Source organism: Rattus norvegicus, chromosome 2 (genome assembly GCF_036323735.1).
Source record: "Rattus norvegicus strain BN/NHsdMcwi chromosome 2, GRCr8, whole genome shotgun sequence".
Classification (NCBI taxonomy): domain Eukaryota; kingdom Metazoa; phylum Chordata; class Mammalia; order Rodentia; family Muridae; genus Rattus; species Rattus norvegicus.
The window spans coordinates 206,953,742-206,976,847 of record NC_086020.1 but is presented as its reverse complement, the minus strand read 5'-3'; the positions used below and the strand labels follow the sequence as shown (position 1 = coordinate 206,976,847).

Here is a 23,106-nt window from a genome sequence, read left to right as displayed (position 1 = left end):
ATTCACTATTGTCTGCCGCTCAACTAGACGTAACTTTCAAATATGGGCAAATATTACAGGTGGTTGTGAGTCACCATGTGGTTGCTGAGAATTGAACTCAGGACCTCTGGAAGAGCAGCCAGTACTCTTAACCGCTGAGCCATCTCCCTCACTCCCTGAGTCATCTTTTATAGTAATATTAAGTCAGTTAAAAGCCGTGACTTTCTTTCAGATTTAAATCTAAGATCTTACGGTTTAATTCTACCAACATTTCCTAAACAGAGTCAGGTATTATCCACTGTTTTTTTTTTTTTTTAATCATTTTACGTAGGAAGGTTTATAAACACAATTCTGTTGGTCCTGTGAGTGAATTTATCTTGCTGGTAAATTACAGCAAGTTCATCTCACTGCCTCTATCATATGATCAATTATGAAAGGTTACTATTTAACCAGACAGATATCTACAATCAAAATGAACAGATGTAAAGTGGTCAAGGATACAGAAATAGTGAACAGAGAAGGCCACTGCCTTCTACTGTTGATAAGGACCTGCTTTTGTCTTTTGATAATCGCAGCTCATGTTTATTCTCGATCTTGTAAAGTATGAAGTAAAGGGGTCTGTCGGACCATTCGTTTCGATTGTTTAATTTAAACCAGCAACTGTTTAGTCCCTCAGCAGAAAGTCAGACATTTGATTCTTTATTCCAATTGTTATAAAGAGAAGTCTACACGTCTGCGTGTGCCTCTCTAGGACTTTTAGGGTGCTGTAAAGAGATTTTGTTTATTATCATTGGGTTGCTATAGTGGATACGCATTCAAGATATCTTAGAAAGGTTGTTTTTAAATACCTTTTTTTTTTATGGTTGGAAAGATAGAGCTGTGTTTTAGGAATAGAAATCGGCCAGTCAAGTTTTGGTTTTCATGGACGTGGCAATGGATAATATAAACGAGGTTGTGGTTCTGATTGCCTTGAAGTTCTAGCGTATTTAATACATGTTTACTTTGTACTTACCGAAGAGTGCAAACTCTAATTGGCTTGGATGCCTACCAGGGAGGCCCTCATCATAAGCCAGAGGAAATGTTCTGTACACGGAAACTTGTTGCTTTTCTGATGAAGATGGAGACTTGGGCCAGGGGTGGAGGTGGGTGCAGAGGTGTGAATATTTTTTAATGCATTACATAGAAGTTTCCTGGTCACTGGCAAAACCTTGGGTGTAACCCAATCCTTGTCCCAGTCCGGATGGGTTAGTAGCACAAGGACAAGGAAGAAAATGAGGAAGGGAGGAGGTCCTGGAATGTGGGAGGTGAGCCATTTCTGGGTCTGTAGGCCTTTTCTGATGAGCACTTGGAGTTTGTTGACCGAAGGTTGACAATTATTAATCAGCCGCCCAGCAGATACATCTTATTTGGGTTCATAGGATTTACAAACTTGTTTAAAGATAGTCAACGTTCAAATAAGATCTCAGTGGAAAGTCTATTTGGAAGGTCAGACCGAGTAAGCCACCCTTCCAGGGTGACCAGTTAGCCGGGGCTAGAAGCACCCGCCTCTCATGCCAGCCTTGTTTTGGGCTTGGTGCCCTCTGCAGGCGACTGTGGCTGAGAGGTTTATGGTGCCTCATCCCTCCTTCCTGCCCTTTGCCAGTCTTTAAACCAGCATTGATTGTAGGTGTAAGTACTCCCAACAACAATAACAACCAGGAAAAAAGTGAATGTGTTTGCTGTGATCCGGATATTTATAGTGTTTTCATCATTTAAAGCCTCCTTACCTTGTTTGTGAATGTGCTTATATATTCTGTTTTCTCAACCTATTTTTTTTTTTATGGAATAAAATTTTCACCTTATTTCATTGTAGACTGACCAGGAGACAAGTTTACTTTAAGACAAATAGCCTTCTCATACAGTCTATATTTTTCGTCATCTGAGTAGAAACTTTTCTTAAATGAGGTGACTCTCTAAATAGTGTTTTATATAAAAGGCGCATCTTGAAACTTATATTAGTTTCCCTTCATGTAAGTCTCATTAATCTAGTACCCATAGTGGGGTAAGTTATTTGTAAGGACTTCCTAAACGTATAAATATTATGAACTATTTTTCTTTTCTTTTTCCATAAAATTCTGCCAGCGAGTTGAAAATGGGGACTTCAACTGGATCGTTCCAGGAAAATTTTTAGCATTTAGTGGACCACATCCTAAAAGCAAAATTGAAAATGGTAAGTTGTTTTCTCCTTTGCCACATAAACATTAATTATAGCTCACTTTCATTATGTCCTCCATAATTTATTTCATGTACAATTCATTTCCTTCGCTAACATCCGTTAAGGAATATTTATTCATAATTTTCAAAATTGAACAGTTTCAACTTGTGTTTTAAATGCTAAACTTCTAGTATGTTTTATTTTCTTTTGCTTTTTAAAAGCATGTCTACTTTATTTTTAATTATGTGTACATGTGTACTTGTATGTGTGTGCGCATGACTGTGTGTGTATGTATGTATGTGGTATGTAGTGGATAGTATGCACGAGGAGTTGCCTACAGAGGTCATAAGAGGCCATCAGATTCCCTGGAGCTGTGAGTTGCAGGCAGTTGTGAGCTGTTTAACTTGGGTGCTGGGAACCCAACTTTGTTCTGCTGTAAGAGCAGCCCACACTCTTAACTTTTGAATGGTCTCTCCAGCTACTTGAGATTCTGTTTTCAGACGCAGGCTTTCAGGCTGCTGTAAACGAAGCATCATTCACATTCACTGATATGCGAGGCTTAAGAAGGATCCAAGACAGAGCCTGGCCAAACTCTAGCAAGCACACACACCTGAAGCAGTTTTGTTTTGGACTGTGGTAGCTAGAATCTTGATGCTTAACTAGAGCTGTGGTTCTCAACCTTCCTAATGCTGTGACCCTGCAATACAGTTCCTCATGCTGCAGTGACCCCCAAACATAAAATTATTCCATTGCTACTTCATAACTGTAATTTTGCTGTTGTTATGAATGGTAATGTATATATCTGATATGAGCCCTGGGAGACAGATGGCCATCAGACCCTTAAGGGAGTCTTGACCCACAGGTTGAGAACCGCTAGGCTAGAGTCTCTGTCTTAAGAGGTGTTATTTTCTAGAAGTTCCATAATTTCTGTAGAGAATTTGAACTTTGTAAATACTTTTTTGAGCTTAGAATAATTTTCTAGTAGGATTAACAATTTGATCTAGTTATAATGAGTACTTGGGATATTCTATTTTGAGAAACCCCATATTCTGAGGAAGATGAGAGGGATTTCTTAGTAGAAAGGCCGAAGGTTCTTTATTTTTTTAAAAAATATTTTTATGTTTATTTCACAATTTCACATATATATACACAATGTATCTTGGTCATATTTGACTTCTAAATTCCACTTTAGCTCCCCTTAAGCCCCTCTCCCTTACTTCCCTTCACATTCATGTCCTTTTTGTTGAAAAACAAAAACAAAACCAGTAAAACCTTACTGAGTCTGATTTGGGCTGCCTGTTTGCACTGGTGCAGGCCCATGCAAGAAAGCAGGGGCAACAGCAACGTTTGTTAGCCATACCCCAAAGACAGATGACTCCTTCCACCACTAACCTCCATCAGTTTCCAGTAGTTCCTCAGTTAAGGATGGGGCCTTATGAGCTCCTCTCCCATCCATGCTGAAATGTTGACTAGCTTGATCTTCTGGTAGTCTTGAGTCAGTAGCTACAGCCACCAGGAATTCATGAGCGCAACAACCACGCCATGTCTAGAAGACAGCATTTTACAGCTCTCCTCTCCAGCCACAGCTTCTCTGACCCAGACTGAGAGAAGCATCCATTTATGGGCATGAACACATATTTAGAAGGCAGTTTGACAAAGAGTCCACTTAGCAAAATGGATCCCCCCACCTCCCAGGGCCCATGACCTCCCCAGTCATAGGCTTTTGACTCAGTTTACAGTGCCAGGCATAGATTCTCTCTTGTGGAAAAGACCGAAAAATCAAACAGAAAGGTATTGGCTGTCCCCATCCAGTCAGCCACACACAGAGGGCACATCTTGCTGGACAGGCTAGAATTGTCACTCAGCTGGGTAAGACTGTTGACAACTTTTCTCCCTCAGTAGCCTGCATCTTCTGATGCAGTGAGAGCTAGCCAGCAGGGAGGAAGTTTCCTGGTCAGTTCCTGTGTCCTTTATCCAAAGTGCGTTGTGTCATCGGCAATAGAGTCTTATGATCTAGCTATGGTGGATAGTTAAGGAGAAGATGAGATTTTAAAAATAATGATCAGATAGCTGCTGATAGGAGGAGAAGTCAAAGGAAGACCAGTGATCATGGGGCCCGGCAGAAGGCGTTGTGTAAGTCTTAAGGCTGTGTTTGTGTGATCAGAGGCCAACCAGAACACTCATGGAACCTCCTTGACTCATGTAGTTTTGGCAGTAGGGAAAGAGCAGTCTTTATTTTTCTAAATAAATTTGAATTGATTAAGGAATTATAACTATAGAATGAAGTGTGTATTTTGGATTTTAGATTTCAAAACCATTCCTTTAATGGACAATGCTAATCTCTCTCTCTCTCTCTCTCTCTCTCTCTCTCTCTCTCTCTCTCTCTCTCTCTCACACACACACACACACACACACACACACACACACACTTCAGAGTTGGAGGGTAGCTTGAGACAGAATCCCAGAAATTCAAAGTGTTCGTTTGTCTATTTAATGAGCGAAGTCTTGTAGGCAGATTGAGGCCTGGCTCACCTGTCCCTTACTAGTTGTGAACTTGCAGTGAGTGTCCTCCCTTCTGTAAGCATCAGTTCCCTTGTATAGCCCGGTGAGGGAACAGATGCACATCTTGGGCAGCTAGCGAGGGCAGGATTAGAGATAAGGATGAAGAGCCTTAAGGTGGCAGGTCCCTCGGCAGCTACACAATTGTATTTTTATCACGATGAGCTGCCTACCATATCATCGTTCACAGACTAGTCATTTTACTCAGCTTCCCCTCACTTCCCCAACTTTAAAACAAGGGGCTGAGAAGAGCTGAATTGAAATCTCTTCGTTCTGAAATTGTTTGGTTAGCCTGTTCTTTAGCTCCTCTGGGTCCTGAGCTTCACCGACGCCATGTCTCCACCTAGTGGCAAGATGGAGTAAGGGTTGAGTGAGCGACCTGTCAACCCTGAGTGGACTGGTAGAGTTCCAGGAAATGGCATTGCTAAGTCTCAGTAGTCCCTCACAAGTATCCGAACACGACAGTAACGCCGCTTCCACACACTTGTTGAGAGGTCATAGGACGTTTGGATGATTTTTCTTGGTTTTAATTAATTCAAAGTCTTTTGATTTTTTTATTTTTTAGAAAAGCTCGGCCTGTTCTCTTACTTGGTGTCCAGATAAATAGAATGACGTTGAGCCTTACCTGAAATAATCACCCGCACAGGTGCTAGAGTTTGAGTTACAGGGTTTAAACGCTGGTTAGCTACGCGTGCATGGACTAGGAAGCTATCCAGGCATTATTCTGTGACTGTGTGGTTTAATGAGATAATCCATTTAGGGTACTTTCGTGCCTGGGGGCATAGCAAGTGATCAATAGAATTAGGTATTAGTGCTGTCATCATCATCATCTCAATGTCCTGGTACCACATGTGTACAAGTATTGCCCCAGGTTCTTTTTCAGAAGATACCCATGCTTTCTCTTACAGTTTAGGCCTATTAGCTCAACCCCAGATTTACTCCTCATGGACACTCATATATGAACAGTGGTTCTCTCACCTTGGTGGTAAAGGGGAACAGATAGGCATCAATCCAGACAGGGGCCCTTGTAAGGTTCAATGAATGCTAGAAACCTGTGGCAGAAGCTCTGAGTAGCTGCCACAGCCAACCAGGGCTTCCCACGACTCGGAGTCTGTGCCTTAGGAATTCCTCATATGGTACAAAAGCTTTTCTATTTCCTCACAGCAACCACAGTCATTTCCCCCTTTGTCCTATGAGTCTGTTGGGAAATTATCCTACCAAGGAAACCAACTAGGAAAACAGACTTGGGTTTTGTAAGTAGAAAAGTGTGTTTTCTCCCTGTGTGTATAAATTGCTGTGTCCACACAAGAGATGTGGAGTAAGCCCCCTGTAATCTGTTTGTTAAAATGCAGCCAGGCTGGGATTAGTAAATCTTCCAGTTTCACCTCTGCCTTTTGTTGATATCCAGGCATTACAGCTAGTGCTCCTCCTGTCCTTGCAGACAGGAGAGCCAATGCTGGTAAGTGAACTAAAGCGACATCTATCGGCTGTGTGGGGTAGCGCTCAAACGGCAAGAGAAGGCTGGAGAACTAGAAAACAGGCAGTGGGCAGAAACAGCGTATCTGCAGGGTCCACATAGAACAGGGCCCATGCCAGAAGGAATTTTTATTTACTCATTTTAAATTTTATTCATTTAATTTTAAAAAATTAGCTTACACAGTCTTCGATATCATTGCGGTATTTTTGAAAGAAGTGTGTTTAAGTAGAGTCTCCTCCCCATCATCTCTCCCATTGCTGATACCCCAGCCCTCCACCATCCCTTCAACTGCTGATACCCCGGCCCTCCATTATCCCTCCCACTGCCAACCCTCTCTTGTTACCCCTCTAGTGATTCTGACTTTCATGTCAGCGTGCCCCTCCTTTGCCCCGCTCCCTTAGCATCAGCTCCTCTTTCTCCCCTCTCTTGCTCTCATAGTTTTCTAGGCTTTATTTGTGACTACACCCATTTCTATACGTACATGTATACATTACAAGCTAGGATCCACAGATGAAAGGAAACATGTGGCTTTTGTCTTTCTGAGTTTGGGTCACCTCACTTAATATTATACATTCCAGATCCATCCATTTTTCCCTCCTGGAAATTTCATTTTCTTTGCAGCTGAGTAGCTTCCCATTGTGAATTGGTTCCACATTTTCATTATCCACTCAGTTCATGGACATCTAAATCCTTTCTACTGTATAGGGCAGCAATAAATAGGACGTATAGGTATCTGTGTGGTAAGGTTGGAGTCCTTTGGATATGTTCGCGAGTGGTACACTAGTTCATATGGTCCATCCTTTCTTTAAATGTTTTGAGTAATCTCCATGTGGATTTCTACAATGGCTGTACTAGCTTGTACCTCACCCACAGTGAGTAAGGGTTTCACTTTCCATACATCTCCAACAGCATCTGTCGTTGGAGGTCTTGATGTTTGCCGTTCAGAGGGAATTCAGGACAGGGAGTTTGTTACGGTGAGACTAACAAGAAAGACAGCAATGACGGGTGCAGAGGGTCATGGAGAAGGTAGTGGGGTCCCTTTGAGGCTGAGGGACGAAAGAAGCGAAGGGGAGTTGGGAGGACTGAGGCCCATGGGAGAAGAGCGTCTGCTGGTCCTCAGAGCTCTGAAGGGAACGCCAACTGCTGTGCAGATTTGGGGCTTGAGGAGTAGAGACCCAGGGGCTCTGCTGTTGGAGAAGACGTCTGGTCGGTTCAAGGCATGCCAAGTCAAGATGGGAGTTCTAGTTAAAGTGCTGACAGACGGGAAGAAAGGTTTTCTTTGGTTGTCCTGTCATCTTTCCTACTTTGAGAGCAAACAGGAAAGATTGTAGAAAGGTAGTCTGCATGGAGTAGTACTAGGTGGACCCAGAGTTACAAAGACTGAGTTGGAGGCTTGGCTTGGAGCTGAGAGAGAAAAAAAAAAGACAGGGTGAGCAGGACATGCAGCCAAGAGCACAGTATGGAAACCTTCTAGTTCATTCTGGAGCACATCAACCCTGTGAACTCCTAATGAGGTCACGTCATTTGCCTGGTCTGCCAAGAACCTGCCAGCAACTTGGTGAACCCTGACTACGTGAATCCTGAATGAGTGATTGGTGGTGACTGGTGTGCTATGAAATTAGTCCTCTTAGCTTCTGGGGCTGCAAGGCAAGGTTTTCAGTGGTCCAGATTCGCAGTGGTCACTTTGGATGGCCTGCCAAGAGTAGATCAGTAACCCAGCTGCCTCTGACGCTCCCAAGAATGTTTGCTTGCTGGGGTTCGTGCCAGAGCACCTGGAGACTGTCACCCCAGTCTGTGACCAAGAGTTACCCTCTTAACTTAACTCTGAAGTATTTCCATTGGATGTGTATATATTTATGCTACACAGAATGATTGATTAAAACCATGTACACACTATGGAGTGGTGGTCATGTTTAACATATGGGTCCAGTCCCATGTGCTGTAGGCGACACGCTGTGCGCTAGGACCCTTGATCATATTCCTCTGGTCTAATGGAACACTTTGACCTCTGTCCCCACGGTTCCCAGCTGTTATTTTAAGGAGACCATTTTTTTAAAGAAATCTTACAAGCGGTGACTCGGACAACGCAAATGATAATCACAACCTGTCTTACAGGGAGTTGTGCTGTAGTTGTACCTCTACCTTCGAAAACGTCTTAGCTGTAGATGAAATGAATCTATCAAGAGTGATATTCAAGAAGGAGTATCACTCCAAATCACCCCAGCATGGCTCTGTACACTGGAGTACTTCAGAACTGCCTTTGTTTGGGGGGCTCCAAGATTATGCCTCTAGGATTCGGATTTGAGAGGTTGCTGTTTTCGGCGAACTCTTTTCAAAACACAGAGGATATTTTGTGTGTCTGTAGGTTGTAGCTGCCTCTGGTGTTCATGGCTCAGCTGCCACTTTGATTACTCCTCCGTGACCTTTCACACACACACGAGACACTCTTTTCTCCTAACTCCATGAGGTTTTAATACTTTGTTGTTTATGCGAGGTGGGATGTGTTTTCTGCTGTTTGCCTGCAGGTTACCCTCTCCACGCTCCTGAAGCCTACTTTCCGTATTTCAAAAAGAACAACGTGACAACAATCGTGAGATTGAATAAAAAGATTTATGAGGCGAAGCGCTTCACAGACGCTGGCTTCGAGCACTACGACCTGTTCTTCATAGATGGCAGCACCCCCAGCGACAACATCGTGCGAAGATTCCTGAACATCTGTGAGAACACGGAGGGGGCCATTGCGGTCCACTGCAAAGGTGTGCTCGAGCTCTTGGGGCCCGCTGTACTGGGGAAAGGTGGGCCCGGACCACCTAATAATGAACAAGGCCTGCGGGTGATAGAACACAGTGGGATGTTTTTCTTTTGTGTAGACAGTTGGAACACGAGCCCATTTTAATAATCCCTTCCCTAAAGAAGGGAAGGATTAATCGCCTTGGTGGTGGGGCCTAGCCTTCTGGACAAGTCATTGCATGCCCTTGTGACTCTTCTGAGTTCATTGACTCTTAACACCATCTATGTTACCTCAACATAGAGGTGTCCGTGCTCCGTAAGACATCTTTCCTTAGGGGACTGTGTCAAGAGGCAAATGTTGGTTCCCTTGTCCCTTTTCCTTTCGGAATTGATCATCCTTTTCTAAATACTCTTCCATCATCTAATATTTAGTGTTTTCATGTGTGCATTCATGAGTGTGTATGTCAGAGTTTGACAACTCAAGTCTTCCTTGGTCTCTCTCCTATTTTGTATTTTTGAGAGAGGGTCTCTCACTGAAGTGGGAGCTTGCCTTTTTTGTTACACTGACTGGGCGTTGAGTCCCAGGGATTCTCTTCTCTCTACCCTCCCTATTCACGAGCACCTGGATTATATCGGGGTCATTATAGCTTTATTGTGGATACTAGGGCTCAAACCACAAAACCCCACTCTTGCTGAGCAGGTTTACTGACTATCCACCCAATTGTTTTCTTTTAAGGGTCTCTCAGTTCTTCCACACTCACGCTGCCTCTCCCCTGAGTCTTCTGCCTCATAGAATGGAGGGTCTTCTCACCCATTACTTGATGTGGGTTATCTCAGAATTCACTGGAAGACTCTGCTGTGCAAGTGAATACCATGGCTTCTGGAGTGGGCACTTTGATTCAGAGACCGGTCAGGTAGAGCAAGTGTAGGTCCTCGCTTTAAAAAAATCAAACTGCAGGATTTCCGGTTAATTTTGAGCGTTGCATTAAAGTCGGAAGAAGCTCAGATTAGACTGTAGGTTTTCTAGTTCGGTGATCTTAATTTCAGCGGAGACAAATCACTCCTGGGAATGGAGCCTCAAGTGTGCCACTTGCAGCTCTTCACAATGCCGCGAGGTGGCGCTGCTCACATTGGCTTTGTGTCCACAAAGGGGTTTTTTTTGTTGCATGTTATGCAAATCGGCCAGTAGGTGTTGGGGATGGTACTGTTCTTTTCGTGTGCGGAGCGCTGCTGTAACTGCCTTATTCAGACAGTGTGGCTTTGGTTCTGACAGAAATTAAAATACCATTTTGTAGGCCCTTGTTTCTATGTTTAAGATGTGAGTAGGTGGAGGAACTTTGCTGAACATGTGAGCTGAGAGCAGCAATGCGAAGCTGACTTCTCTCAGCAGCCTGGAAGAGAGGGGAGCGACCCGCACATGCCCCCGATTTAGGGATGGCTCCCCGATTTAGCCAGGCTGCACCCACCGTTGGCGCAGCTCTTCTCTCATCCTTCTTTGGAGGGAAAGACCCTGGCTTGCAGGACAGTCCTCCTTTTGGGCTGTTAGAAAGGTGCTCCTTGCTCACTCCTTTTCTGCTGGTCTCTCCCTAGGCAGAGAGCTGGCTTCTTCTGAACGTTTCTTTGGCACCCTAAGTTTGTTTTATTGTAACCATCCCGGTGGGAACGAAAGTACTCTAAATAGAACCTTGTGCCAGCTGAGTTTGACTATCGGGCTGTTGTGGTTATGGACCTCACAAAACTGGATTTTCATGCTGGGAGAAGCCTGCTAGAGGGAGAAATCTCTCTCTCTCTCTCTCTCTCTCTCTCTCTCTCTCTCTCTCATTCTCTCATTTCACATCACTGACAACTTGTCGGGTCACTTCTTTGTTCCTCTCTTCACTACAACACCTTGAATGACTCTCCTTTTCTGTTTTCTTCTCTCAAATGTATCTTTAATCAGAACACTGAGGACGGATGGGTGGCTGAACCTGGATCTTTGTGTGTGTGTGTGTGTGTGTGTGTGTGTGTGTGTGTGTGTGTGTGCATGTAGGGGTGGGGGAGGAGGAAGGGCTGGTTGGGACCCAGCATCTGACCCTAACTCTGGTGACAAGGTGGTGTCCTGTACTGTCTGAGGTTGCCCAGATGCAGGACAAGGCCCACCATCCCCATATCTCCTGTGTCAGAACCTGAGAGCCGGTGGATTGTGCTAATGATGCTTTAGTATGGAGTACACCTGTCATCTCTTTTGAAGTTCAGTTTCCTATTTAAACAAAAAAAAAAATCACCATTTTTCCTAGGAGATTGATTTGGCCTTGTCCCTGGTCAGTTTTATTATGACAAAGCTATGTGAATATCATATTTACAAGCTATATTTTGGATCAACTGACTCCATGGAGAAAAAGACATAGCTTTCATTTTTCACTTAAAAGTTTTTCATACGGTATTTTTTTATTATGCTTTTCCCCAATTCCTTTCCTATCCTCCTTACCTCCCTACCCATCCAACCACTTGCTCTCTGTCTCTCTCAAAACAAGAAAACAAAAGACAAAAATCAAAACAAACAAAAAACCAATAAGATGAAAAAAAATGCTCAAACGAAAAAAAAAAAAAAAAACGAAACAAAATCTCCCTAGCTCCGCAAAAACATCTTGTGTTGTTGGTCAACTACCTCTGGGATGAGACCTGCTCTGGGATGTGCGTAATCTGAACGGGGAGGCTCCCTTGGGAAAATCTGTTTCCCATTTGCCAGGAAATAGCTTTTTTGGTTAGGGTTGGGGACCCTGTGTCCCCTTCCCTGTCTCAGTGCTGGGACCCTGTGTGGCTTGAACCTGTGCAGCCCTTGTGAGTGTTGGCACAGCCTCTGTGAGTTCACATGCGAATCAATCACTTGCTCCTGCAGTAGATGAATGAGATCCACAGTGGACAATGGGCAGCGACTTTGCAGCACTCAGTCCTGAGTGGGATGTCATTTTACACGCCCCTCCCCCAAGGTTCAGGGATCTAAGGGGAAGCTGAGGTAGAAAGATTGTAAAAGCCAGAGGTGGTGGATGATCCCAAGGAAACAGGGTATTCCAGACAAAGCTTAAATCTAAACACAGTGTCTACCTCGATGGCATGTGGCCTCTAAGAACTACTGGGAAAAGAAAACTCTGCGGTTAAAGATTCTTGTTGATATACAGGCTTTCTTTGTACATCGCCTACCTGTGAATGTTTACCTCTTAAGGAATGTATACATATTTTTCCTATGGCAGAGCTGTTTTCCTCCCCATGTTTCCACTGTCAGTTTTTTATTTTAAGTGTTTTTTTTTTTTATTTTAAGTAAAGGACTCATAGAGGAGTCACATATCAGGGCGAGTGAGGTGGCTTCCTCCTTTTCCCACTTGTTAACGCATTCAGGATTCTTCCCTAAGCCTCACACCTTTGGTTTAATTGCAGCTGTTTTGTTTTTAATGGTGTACTTAGCTACCTGGGCTTGCTAATTACTTTGACGTCTGCCCTGATTAAGTCAGCTTAATTTTCTGGAAATTCAAGCAGCACTCAGGGTTTTAATTGAACGAAAGGAACTAGAAGTGAGCCTCCTATCTTGTGTTAAATGAACCCTCCCTGGGGAACGGAGAGGGAATGAAAATGTCATGTGGCAACATACAGTGTCACAGCTCTGTTGCAGTGGTACAAAACCCACCACAAGGCCGTGTCTGCAGCCCATAATGCGGGTGATTAAAGGAGTGGCTGGAAATGCCTGGCATTTTCTAGCCTCAATCTTAATCTAAAGAATAGCAACATCGTTTCTCAGTTGTGTGCATAGGGGTGCCCTATTGGGAACCAGCAGGACTGGCAGTCTAAGGCATTTGTTCTAAATAGAGCACCCTGCACCTTTGCCGTGTGGTGCTGGGGAGCCCTTTAATTACGGATGCTTTAACATTTTTGTTAAAGTTTTAATAAAAACTTAGTGAAGTATTCCTATTCTGCTCACTGTGGTAAGAGCTCCCAAGGATGGAGTGCTAAGTAGATTCTTTTTATAGACCTAAAATTATAGACTCCTTCTAAAGGGGGGGGAGAAGCAACTTCAGTTTCAGAGAAATTTGAACATTCGCAGCACCATCTCTTGGCTGTGAGGAGGAATAGGAAACTGATTTGGGGCAGGGGGAGGTTAACCAGGCAGCTCTTTTGCATGAGGAACGGTTGTGGGAGTCTCTAGGAAGAAGCCCCCTCTGCTCTCCAGACAGGGACCGAAACTGGAAACCCCTGAGACCACCTGGCTCTGGTGCCTGCTCCAAGGAGTTCAGTGTGCTCAGTGGCAGCTCTTCCTGCAGTTACGCAAGCCTTGTCAAGTAACCGGAGAGTTACTTACTGTACAGTTTCTTCACAGGAAAGTGAGAGTCCACTGAAGCTATGGTTAACTTTACCCTCTTATTGATGTTGATGTTTGATCTGTGTCAGAAGGTACTTGAGGTAAATAGGGCACACACACACAGAGACACACACACAGACACACATACACACAGACACACACAGAGACACACACACAGACACACATACACACAGACACACACAGAGACACACAGACACACATACACACAGACACACACAGAGACACACAGACACACATACACACAGACACACACAGAGACACACACAGACACACATACAGATACACACACACATACACACACACAGATACACATACACACAGACACATACACACAGACACAGACACATACACATACAGACACACACACAGATACACACACTAGACATACACACACCAGATACACACACACACACAGAGACACACACACACACACACACTAGACATACGCACACCACATACACACACAGACACACAGACACACACACAGACACACAGACACACACACAGACACACAGACACACACACAGACACACAGACACACAGACACACATACACACACACTTCGTCTACTAACACTGCATGTATGCTTTTTAAGCAGGAAAGGCGAATGGGAAGGCAAGGCAGGCATCTATGGGCGTGAACTTGACTGTCCATGTCCTTCGGATATCACCTTTGCTGGCCATTTTAAGCAGTGCTGCTATCACGTGGGCAAATGGCTTGTGCTGGGAAAAATCCTTTCTATTTTTTCCTGCATAATGTACGGATTTCCCATGCAACCTATAAGCCGCTGTAACAGTGCGATTGCATGTAGGCAATTAGAAATAAAATGTCCAGAGATGCTTCTGGGAAGCAGTGGTATCCAAACGATGGCTCAGCAGGTCAAGGTGCTTGCTGCTGTCCTGTCCACTCGAGCTTGCTGCTGGGGTCCACACGGTGGAGGAGATAACGGAGTCTTGGCCATTGCTGTCTCACCTCTCTATGCATACGTACACCACACACCAGTCAATGCAACCTAATTAAAGCAACTATGGAAAACAACGTAAAGACATTCCTTTTCTAGATTTTTAATGCTTCTTAAATTGGGGTGGGTTTAAGAGTTGGTAAGCAATGATATATATTACATGTTATTACATGTTATGGCTGTTTTTCAGATCTGATCAAATACTGTGCATGTCATAATACCGGGAGAGTAGATTATCTGCATCATTTGACCAGGGAAAATGCAATATTTTGTTTCTTTTTATTCAAGTCAATGGTTTTATTCATTTATTGTATTTGAACCTAAAGCGTTGAATGAAAAACAAAGTCTCTACCATTAAGTTACTGCCCTAGTCCTAGACTATTCATAAACAAAGCTATTGACTAGATTTCATATATCTCCCTCCCTCCCTCCCTCCCCCTCCCCCTCCTGCTCTCCTTCTCTTCCTGCCTCTTTCTTTCCGATAGAGTGTCACACATTTTGCCCTGGCTAGACTTGAACCCCATGATTCTCCTGCCTCTGCCTCCTCAATTCCAGTCTTACAAGTGTATGCCACCACACCTCATTTTCCCATTCCCTTTTCCAATGAAACCTTTTCATGGATGAGTTTCAAGGTCAGAGATTTTAGTCATTTTAAATTCCATTGTGACTCAATCAAAATGTCTGTCTAATTCAACTCTTGCTCCTTATTGCTGCCTCCCTGCCCCTCTTGGCCATCTTTGCGCCTCAGCCTCTGCCCATCCATCGCCCCCTCTAGCCAGCAGTCTTCTGCCTCCAGATCCATTTCTTGAATTCGTGTCACTTTCTTACCTAAAATGTAAGGCAGCTACATTTGCCCTTTCCGGTGGTTAGAGAAAAATGTGGATTGGTTCTGTTTCGTGTTGTGTTTTTTTCCCCCTTTTTCTTCGGTATTGGGAATCGAACCAGGGGCGTTGCAAATGTTTGCCAGGTGCTTGGCCAATAAACTACATCTCCAGCCTGAAAAATGTATTTCTTTTTTTTAACATGAGAGAAACTGCGTGAACGGCAGCCATTGCTGCTGTCTTTGCACTAGAATCCAGGGTGCTCTGTGGACAGGGTAGTGTTTATGTTTTTGTGGATGCACTTGCTACACTTTGCTTTTCTTGTTTCCCTCTCTTTACAGCTGGTCTGGGGAGAACTGGGACTTTGATAGCTTGGTAGTGTTTATGTTTTTGTGGATGCACTTGCTACACTTTGCTTTTCTTGTTTCCCTCTCTTTACAGCTGGTCTGGGGAGAACTGGGACTTTGATAGCCTGTTACGTCATGAAACACTACAGGTTCACACACGCTGAAATCATCGCTTGGATCAGAATTTGTCGACCAGGCTCCATCATTGGACCCCAGCAGCATTTCCTGGAAGAGTAAGTGCCCCTTTCCAACGAATGCCTTCCCTTCTCCCCACTGAGCCTTTCAATCCTTGTTCCCTGGCTGTGGACCTGGTTACAAAATGACTGCATTGTTAGAGAAGGTGGTGCTTCTGGTAGACTATTGTTGGCTTGACAGCTAAGGTCTCTGATCTTGTACTTTGTATCTCGTAGATCAGGTGACAGAGGAGCTCCATCATCTCTGCCTACCCTTTTTCTGTCACTTTCTATGCGTGATGTGGCTACAGTGCAATTTTCTATGTCTTCCCACTTGACACTGCTCATTTCTTTCTTTTGCTTGTGTGTCTAAAAGCAGAATGACAAAAAAACCCTCACAACTGGGGTCAGTCCCTGGGGTCATTCACTGTGTCAGTCACTGGGTCAGTCATGGGGGTCAGCCACTGGGTCAGTCACGGGGGTCAGTCATTGGGTCAGTCACGGGGTCAGTCACTGGGGTAAGTCCCTGGATCAGTCCCTGGGTCAGTCACTGGGTCAGTCATGGGGGTCAGCCATGGGGGTCAGTCATTGGGTCAGTCACGGGGTCAGTCATGGGGGTCAGTCATTGGGTCAGTCCCTGGATCAGTCCTGGGTCAGTCACTGGGGTCAGCCACTGGGCCAGTCACTGGAGTCAGCCACTGGGTCAGTCCCTGGGTCAGTCCCTGGGTCAGTCACTGGGATAAGTCCCTGGATCAGTCCCTGGGTCAGTCACTGGGGTCAGCCACTGGGTCAGTTACTGGAGTCAGCCACTGGGTCAGTCCCTGGGTCAGTCATGGGGTCAGTCACTGGGCCAGTCACTGGGTCAGTCACTGGGTCAGTCATGGGGGGTCAGCCATGGGGGTCAGTCATTGGGTCAGTCACCGGGTCAGTCACCAGGTCAGTCACGGGGGTCAGTCACGGGGTCAGTCACGGGGGTCAGTCATTGGGTCAGTCCCTGGGTCAGTCACTGGGGTAAGTCCCTGGATCAGTCCCTGGGTCAGTCACTGGAGTCAGCCACTGGGTCAGTCAAAGGGTCAGAGGAATGAGAAGAAAAAGGTTCACTAAGTCATTTCTGACCAGGTTGCTGAGAGGCTTCATGCTCAGTATTTGGAAGATCCCTCCTTGATGCACTCACTTACACTTATGCCTTTCCATCCAACCCCAGGCCACTGTGCAGAAAGATACTATTGGTAGGAGAGCCCTTTATGAAACAGCCACTTTCCCCATATGAAGCACTTACTATTGAACATAAATAGGAGGAGGAAACTTTTCATTTGTTTTGAGATAATAATAGCTCTGGTTGACCTTGACCTCACTAAGTCGCTGAGGATGATGCCTCTGCTCCCACCTTCTGAGTACTGAGGTGATGAGGCTGATTGAACCCAGAACTTTTTGAATGCTAGGCAAGTGCGCTAACCAGTGTGCCACCCTCCAGCCTCCTAGGGTGAGATGAAGTGGTACTAGTTGTCTTCAGTCCAATTCTAACATACTGTCAGTTTCTGAGACCTCACTCAGACATGTTTCTTCTTTGCGCTCCATTTGGAATGATTCCATCTGACTTAAATCACTTCAGTTTGGATGAGGTGTCCTAAGTAAGAAAAATGTCCCAAGTAAGCTTTTTACCTCTGAAAGGATTAAGAAACTCTTGAGCCCAAGGGAGTACTCCTTCACTAAACCCATGGGGAATAACTGCTAAGAAAATCAGGGAGTTAGCAGGAAAAACTCAGTTGGAGGGCATGAGACGGATGTGTGATGAGTTCCAAAGAAAAGTTACACATAAATAGGGCTATTAAGGAGACAGAAGTGTCCAGGTTTCTCCTCGTGGGAACAAACGAATTAATCAGTTAGGAGTTTCTTCTCTCTTTTTTTTTTGAGCATTTTTATTAAATATTTTTTATTTATATTTCAAATGTTATTCCCTTTCCTGGTCCCCTCCATCCCATTCCCCTCCCCTTCTTCTATAAGGGTGTTCCTCTCTCCATTCATCCCCCTTCCCGCCCCCTGACATTCCCCTGTACTGGGGGGGAGGGGAAGTCCAGCCTTGGGAGTACTAAAGGCTTCTCCTTCCATTGATGCCCAACAAGGCCGTCCTCCGCTACATATGCAGCTGGAGCCATGGGTCTGTCCATGTGTACTCTTTGGTTGGTAGTTTAGTCCCTGGGAGCTCTGATTGGTTGGTATGGTTGTTCTTATGGGGTTGCAAGCCCCTTCAGTTCCTTCAGTGAGACCACGGGCTTCCTCCAGTTTTCTGTTGTGCATTTATGCGTCTATAGCACGGGGTATGTGCCATTCACTTATGATGCCAATTGCTTGGTAATGTTGAATAAGTGACCTCCAGGTTTGAAACTTGAAACCCAAATGTTCCCAAACCTACTTCCTTAAACCACTTTCCCAGTCTTAAAATGAACAGGTGGAAGAATGTCCCTTTAAAAGGCACATTGAACCCTCGCTTGCTCCAGGCTCTCTGCTAGGCACAGCTGAAGGATCCAGGACTCTTGGTTCAGTTTTTTTTCCCCTCTGTGCTGGGTGTCAGGGTCCACCATTGTCCCCCAGCTTGTGTCCCCAATGCTTTCACCACTCCATCTGTCTCTGCCTGCTGTCGTAATGGCATCTGAAGAAATTAGGGTCCCGAGGCCTCTGCACTTGGCTTGAAGCAATTCTGTTTATCTGTAAATGGATATGCTATAAGACTTTGGCAACACCCTTCCCTGTGAGTCATACAGCAGTTTCCCAAGTATTTGCCTGTGCAAACTGAAGTGCAGGGACGACCTACTCCCATAGCTAAGCACTGTAAGGATCAAAACCTTCCAGAAGGTAGATTTCTTTTGTACCTTTTCTGCTTTGGGAGGTGTTTGCATGGAATACCGCCTGAGTTGCTCATCACTTCTCCCAGGCTGTCTTATAGATCGTCTTTTTCAGTGTTGTAGTCTAGCGCTATTCTGCCAAGTTATCAAACTCAACTTTTTAGTCTCTCCTCTGCGGCCCCTCCAGTTCAATGAAGCTATGGTTCTGACTTGTCACACCATAAATGAACTGTGCAGGCTTTGAGTCTTGTCTGAGCTGAAGCAAGCAGTATTGTGTGTCTATTTTTCTATATTTCACATTCTTTTGTGCTAATGATAGAAACGCCTGTTCCCTTCTATTGCTGTGTAGCATAGGGATGTTTGAGAATGTGATTTTTTTTTGTCCTCCTGGTGAGTGTTTATGTGGTCCAGTGTTGGCTAACTTGCATCTTTTGCTCACACGATCTGTTGGATGGATCCCTGTGACAGAACAACTGGGCATGTGTGCCTTGGGCCTTAGGAGTGTTAGCTAGCAGTTTCTGGAGGTCTGGGAGGCCGAGGGGACGAGCAGAAGAAGTCTGTACTAGTGCAGGCCTTGTGTGGAGTAGGGGCAGAATGAGAGGCAGTTTGGCATTTTGGGAAATCTGATAGCATAGGCTTCTGAAGGGTTTCACAGGATAAGCGTGTTTACTTACCCTTTCCCTGATATTTCCTGTTATTAGGCTTAGAGACTTTATTTCAAACGCAGTTTTCTCCTTTGCTACTTTAAACATAACATTGAACCTTCTCCAAGGTTGTTTTGTGCTAACCCCGATTTTTCTTTTGCTCTGCCCATGTGCGGGTTGACGGCTGACAAAAGGCTCTCTCTCTGTTAAATGTAAACAACCAAGAAGAGAGTTTATCTCATTCTTTTCAGCACACCCCGAGGTTCTTAATGAGACGACTTTGAAGTAGTTATTTTCTACCTTAAATCTCTGTTGTAACTGAGCCCTGCCAAGAATTAGCTTCCCAGGAGGAAAGGTTCATTTTAACTCATGACCTTCAAGGTGTCAGCCCATGATTTACCCTACAGATTTTGATTACCTATCAATCACATCTGTGTGTCCATCCATCCATCCATCCATCTATGCATCATCCATCTATCCACCCACTCACCCTAACATCCATCCATCCATCCATCCATCCATCCATCCATCCATCCATCCACAAATCCATCCACACATCCACCCACATACACATCCACACATCCACATATCCATCCGTCCATCCATTCACACATCCATCCATCCATCCATCCATCCATCTACCCTCTAGCTCTTCTGCTTACCTACCGTTTACTGTCACTGTCCTCTGCCTTCAGTCTAATCACAATCCAAACTGTTGTCATCTTATAACTTGAGTGCTGCTGTCTATAGAAATGTTGGCTTACTTCCTGCCATCTACCATCACCATTTATGATTGTTTCAATTATCTCACTAGTGAACATTCAGAACCACAGCAGAGAGAGGCAACATCCTTGCTTCCCTCATTTTTACTAAAATCCAAACGGAAGAAGGAAAGGTCTACTTTGTTCTCCCATATTCTTTCTTACTGCAATGGTTGCTCCTCCCTAAGTTTCTTCTATCTTTTTCTGTTGGTTTAGGAAATGTCTTACAGTGATTCTTTTTCTTGGGTGGTGGTGGTGGTGGTGGTGGTGGTGGTGTGTGTGTGTGTGTGTGTGTGTGTGTGTGTGTGTGTGTGTGCATGTATACCATGGCACCAGTGGGAAGTTCAAAGGTCAACCTCAGATGTTATTCTTTGCTTTCTACCTTGTTTAAGACAGCGTCTCTTGTGTTTGCTGATGTGTATGTCACGCTGGCTGGCCTTGAGCTTCCAGGAATCGTCCTGTCTCTGCCTTCCATTTCTCCACCCTGGGCCATCTCTTCAGCCCTAGAGATTCGTTTAGAGTAGATTGGCTGGCACTCAGTTCTTTTCATTTTCCTGCATCTGAGAATGTCTTGGTTTCTTTTTCATTCATGAAAGGTCACAGCTTCACCTGCAAGCATCTGCAGCCTCCCTGTGCCCTCCACAATCACTGTTGAGCGTAAGTCCCGCTGTTGCCATTTTCAATGTTTTCCACCACTAATGATGCCATCCCTTCTTTTTTTTTGCTGCTTTTACAATTTTTTAAAATTAGCTTTAATTTTCAGGATTTAAAAAATTTATTGTTATTTTTATTGGCAATTGTATTTTACATTTCAAATGTTATCCCTCTTCCTGATTTCCCCTCTGCAAACCCCCCTCCTATCCCACTCCCTCCCTGCTTTTGTGAGGGTGCTCCCATACCCACTCACCCACTCCCACCTCACTGCCCTGGCATTCCCCTACACTGGGGCATCGAGCCTCCACAAGACCAAGGGTCTCTCCTCCCACTGATGCCTGAAAAGGCCATCCTCTGCTACATATGCAGCTGGAGCCATGGGTCCCTCATGTGTACTCTTTGGTTGGTGGTTTAGTCCTTGAGAGTTCTGGAGTGTCCGGTTAGTTGATATTGTTGTTCTTCCTATGAGTTTGCAAAACCCTTTGGCTCCTTCAGTTCTTCCCTTAACTCCTCCATTGGGGTCTCTGTGCTCAGTCCAATGGTTGGCTGCAAGCATCTGCTTCTGAATTGGTCAGGCTCTGGCAGAGCCTCTCAGGAGACAGCTATATTAGGCTCCTGTCAGCAAGCACTTCTTGGTATCAGCAATATTGTCTGCATATGGGATAGATCCCCAGGTGGGGCAGTCTCTGGATGACCTTTCCTTCAGTTTCTGCTCCAGTCTTTGTCCCTGCATTTCCTTTAGACAGGAGCAATTCTGTTATTATTTTTGAGATATGTGGGTGGCCCCATCCCTCAACCAGGGGCCATGCCTAACCTCTGGTTATGGTCTCTACCGATTCTGTCTCCCCTTTGTTAGGTATTTCAGCTAATGTCATCCCTGTTGGGTCCTGGGAACCTCTTGCTTTCCAGGCATTTGGAACTTTCTAGTGGCTACCCCCAGTTCCTTATCCCCTATTGCTGCACATCTCTGTTCAATTTCCTGAGCATCTGTACTTCTCCTGTCTCCTCCCACACCTGATCCTGTCGCCCTTTTCCCTTTCCCTCCTTTCTTCCTCCCAGGTCCCTCCCACCTTCTACCTTCTGTGATTATTTTATTCCCCTTTCCAAGTAGGACTGAAGCGTCCACACTTTGGTCTTCCTTCTTGAGCTTCATATGGTCTGTAAGTTGTATCATGGGTAATCTGAGCTTTTCTCCTAATACCCACTTATCAGTGAGTGCATACCAGGTGTGTTTTTCAATTCGCCTAAGAATTTCATGAAGTCATTTTTTTTTAATAGCTGAGTAGTACTCCATTGTATAAATGTACCACATTTTCTGTATCCATTCCTCTCTTGGAGGGCATCTGGGTTCTTTCCAGCTTCTGGCTATTATAAATAAGGCTGCTATGAACATAGTGAAGCATGTGTCTGTTGTATGTTGGAGCATCTTTTGGGTATATATGCCCAGCAGAGGTATAACTGGATCCTCAGGTAATGGAATGTCCAATTTTCTGAGGAACCTCCAGACTGATTTCCAGAATGGTTGTACCAGTTTGCAATCCCACAAACAATGGAGGAGTGTTCCTCTTTCTCTACATCCTCACCAGCATTGGTTGTCACCTGAGGTTTTTTTTGTTTTTTTGTTTTTTTGTTTTTTGTTTTTTTTAATCTTAGCCATTCCGACTGGTCTGAGGTGGAATCTCAGGGTTGTTTTGATTTGCATTTCCTGGATGACTAAGGATGTTGAGCTTTTCTTTAGGTGCTTTTCGTCTATTCAAGATTCCTCACTTGTGAATTCTCTGTTTAGTTCTATACCCCATTTTTTGATTGGGTTTATATGGTGCTGGGGGTCAAGGAGTCCACTAACTGAGCCATGTTCCCAGCCTGTACATGTCTTATGGCATTGCTTCACTGAGGGTGTGGGTAGGCACACGGTTTTCTGTCTTGCTGCTATAGGTAGGGGAAGAACTTGGTATTCTCCCCCTCAGTGTTTGCCGATACTGGAGACTTCTTGTTACTGGAATTGTATGTAATCTTTCCCTGTGGTTCTACTGATAACATAAAGGGTGAGGCCCCCTCTGGCACTATAGGTGAGAAGGGAGGGATACCAGTAACTGTCCATTGGGGTGTAATTCCAAGTTCTACTGTTAGCACCTCTGAGGGGAGTGGGGCTTTCTTGTAAGATGTTGTTGTCTGGATTATTACACGATTGCCTTCAATGCTTCTGTGATCAGGGAGGAAGGGAGTGTGGTTGCCCCTTGACAGCCTAGTAGGGTAGGACTCTAAGATCCCTTCTCAGCCTTTGCTGGTGGGCTAGGATACAGCCATTCTTGTTTTTCTGAGATGTGTGGCTGTACCAGTGTATTCACTGTGGGAGCTTTTCCTGTTTTTTACTAGGGTCACCTCTTCTGGTCTTTGACTATAGAAAGGAAGATTTTGTTGATGGAAAGGCCCTATTGCACCATGGTTTGTCGGTCACTCGCTTCTTTAGAAGCAAATACGGGATTTATATGGCAAAACCAAATCCCAAAGACCCTCATTGCTATGTTGTTTCTTGAATCTCACGGTTCCTAACTAGTTTAATCTTCATCTGTTTTTTGTTTTTTTTTTGTTTTTTTTGGAATCTTCATTTG

At 44.7% G+C, this 23,106-nt stretch overlaps 1 protein-coding gene across 6 annotated transcripts in view; it reads left to right on the top strand.

The window, feature by feature from the left end:
- The window catches only part of Cdc14a (cell division cycle 14A), a 160,063-nt gene that overhangs the window by 93,690 nt on the left and 43,267 nt on the right, over positions 1-23,106 (top strand). For all 6 annotated transcript variants that reach the window (NM_001134856.1, XM_008761460.4, XM_063281936.1 and 3 more), the window contains 3 exons: positions 2,101-2,188; positions 8,735-8,965; positions 15,514-15,652. In NM_001134856.1, coding sequence (NP_001128328.1) covers positions 2,101-2,188; positions 8,735-8,965; positions 15,514-15,652 — 458 coding nt within the window. The remainder of the gene's footprint in view (positions 1-2,100; positions 2,189-8,734; positions 8,966-15,513; positions 15,653-23,106) is intronic.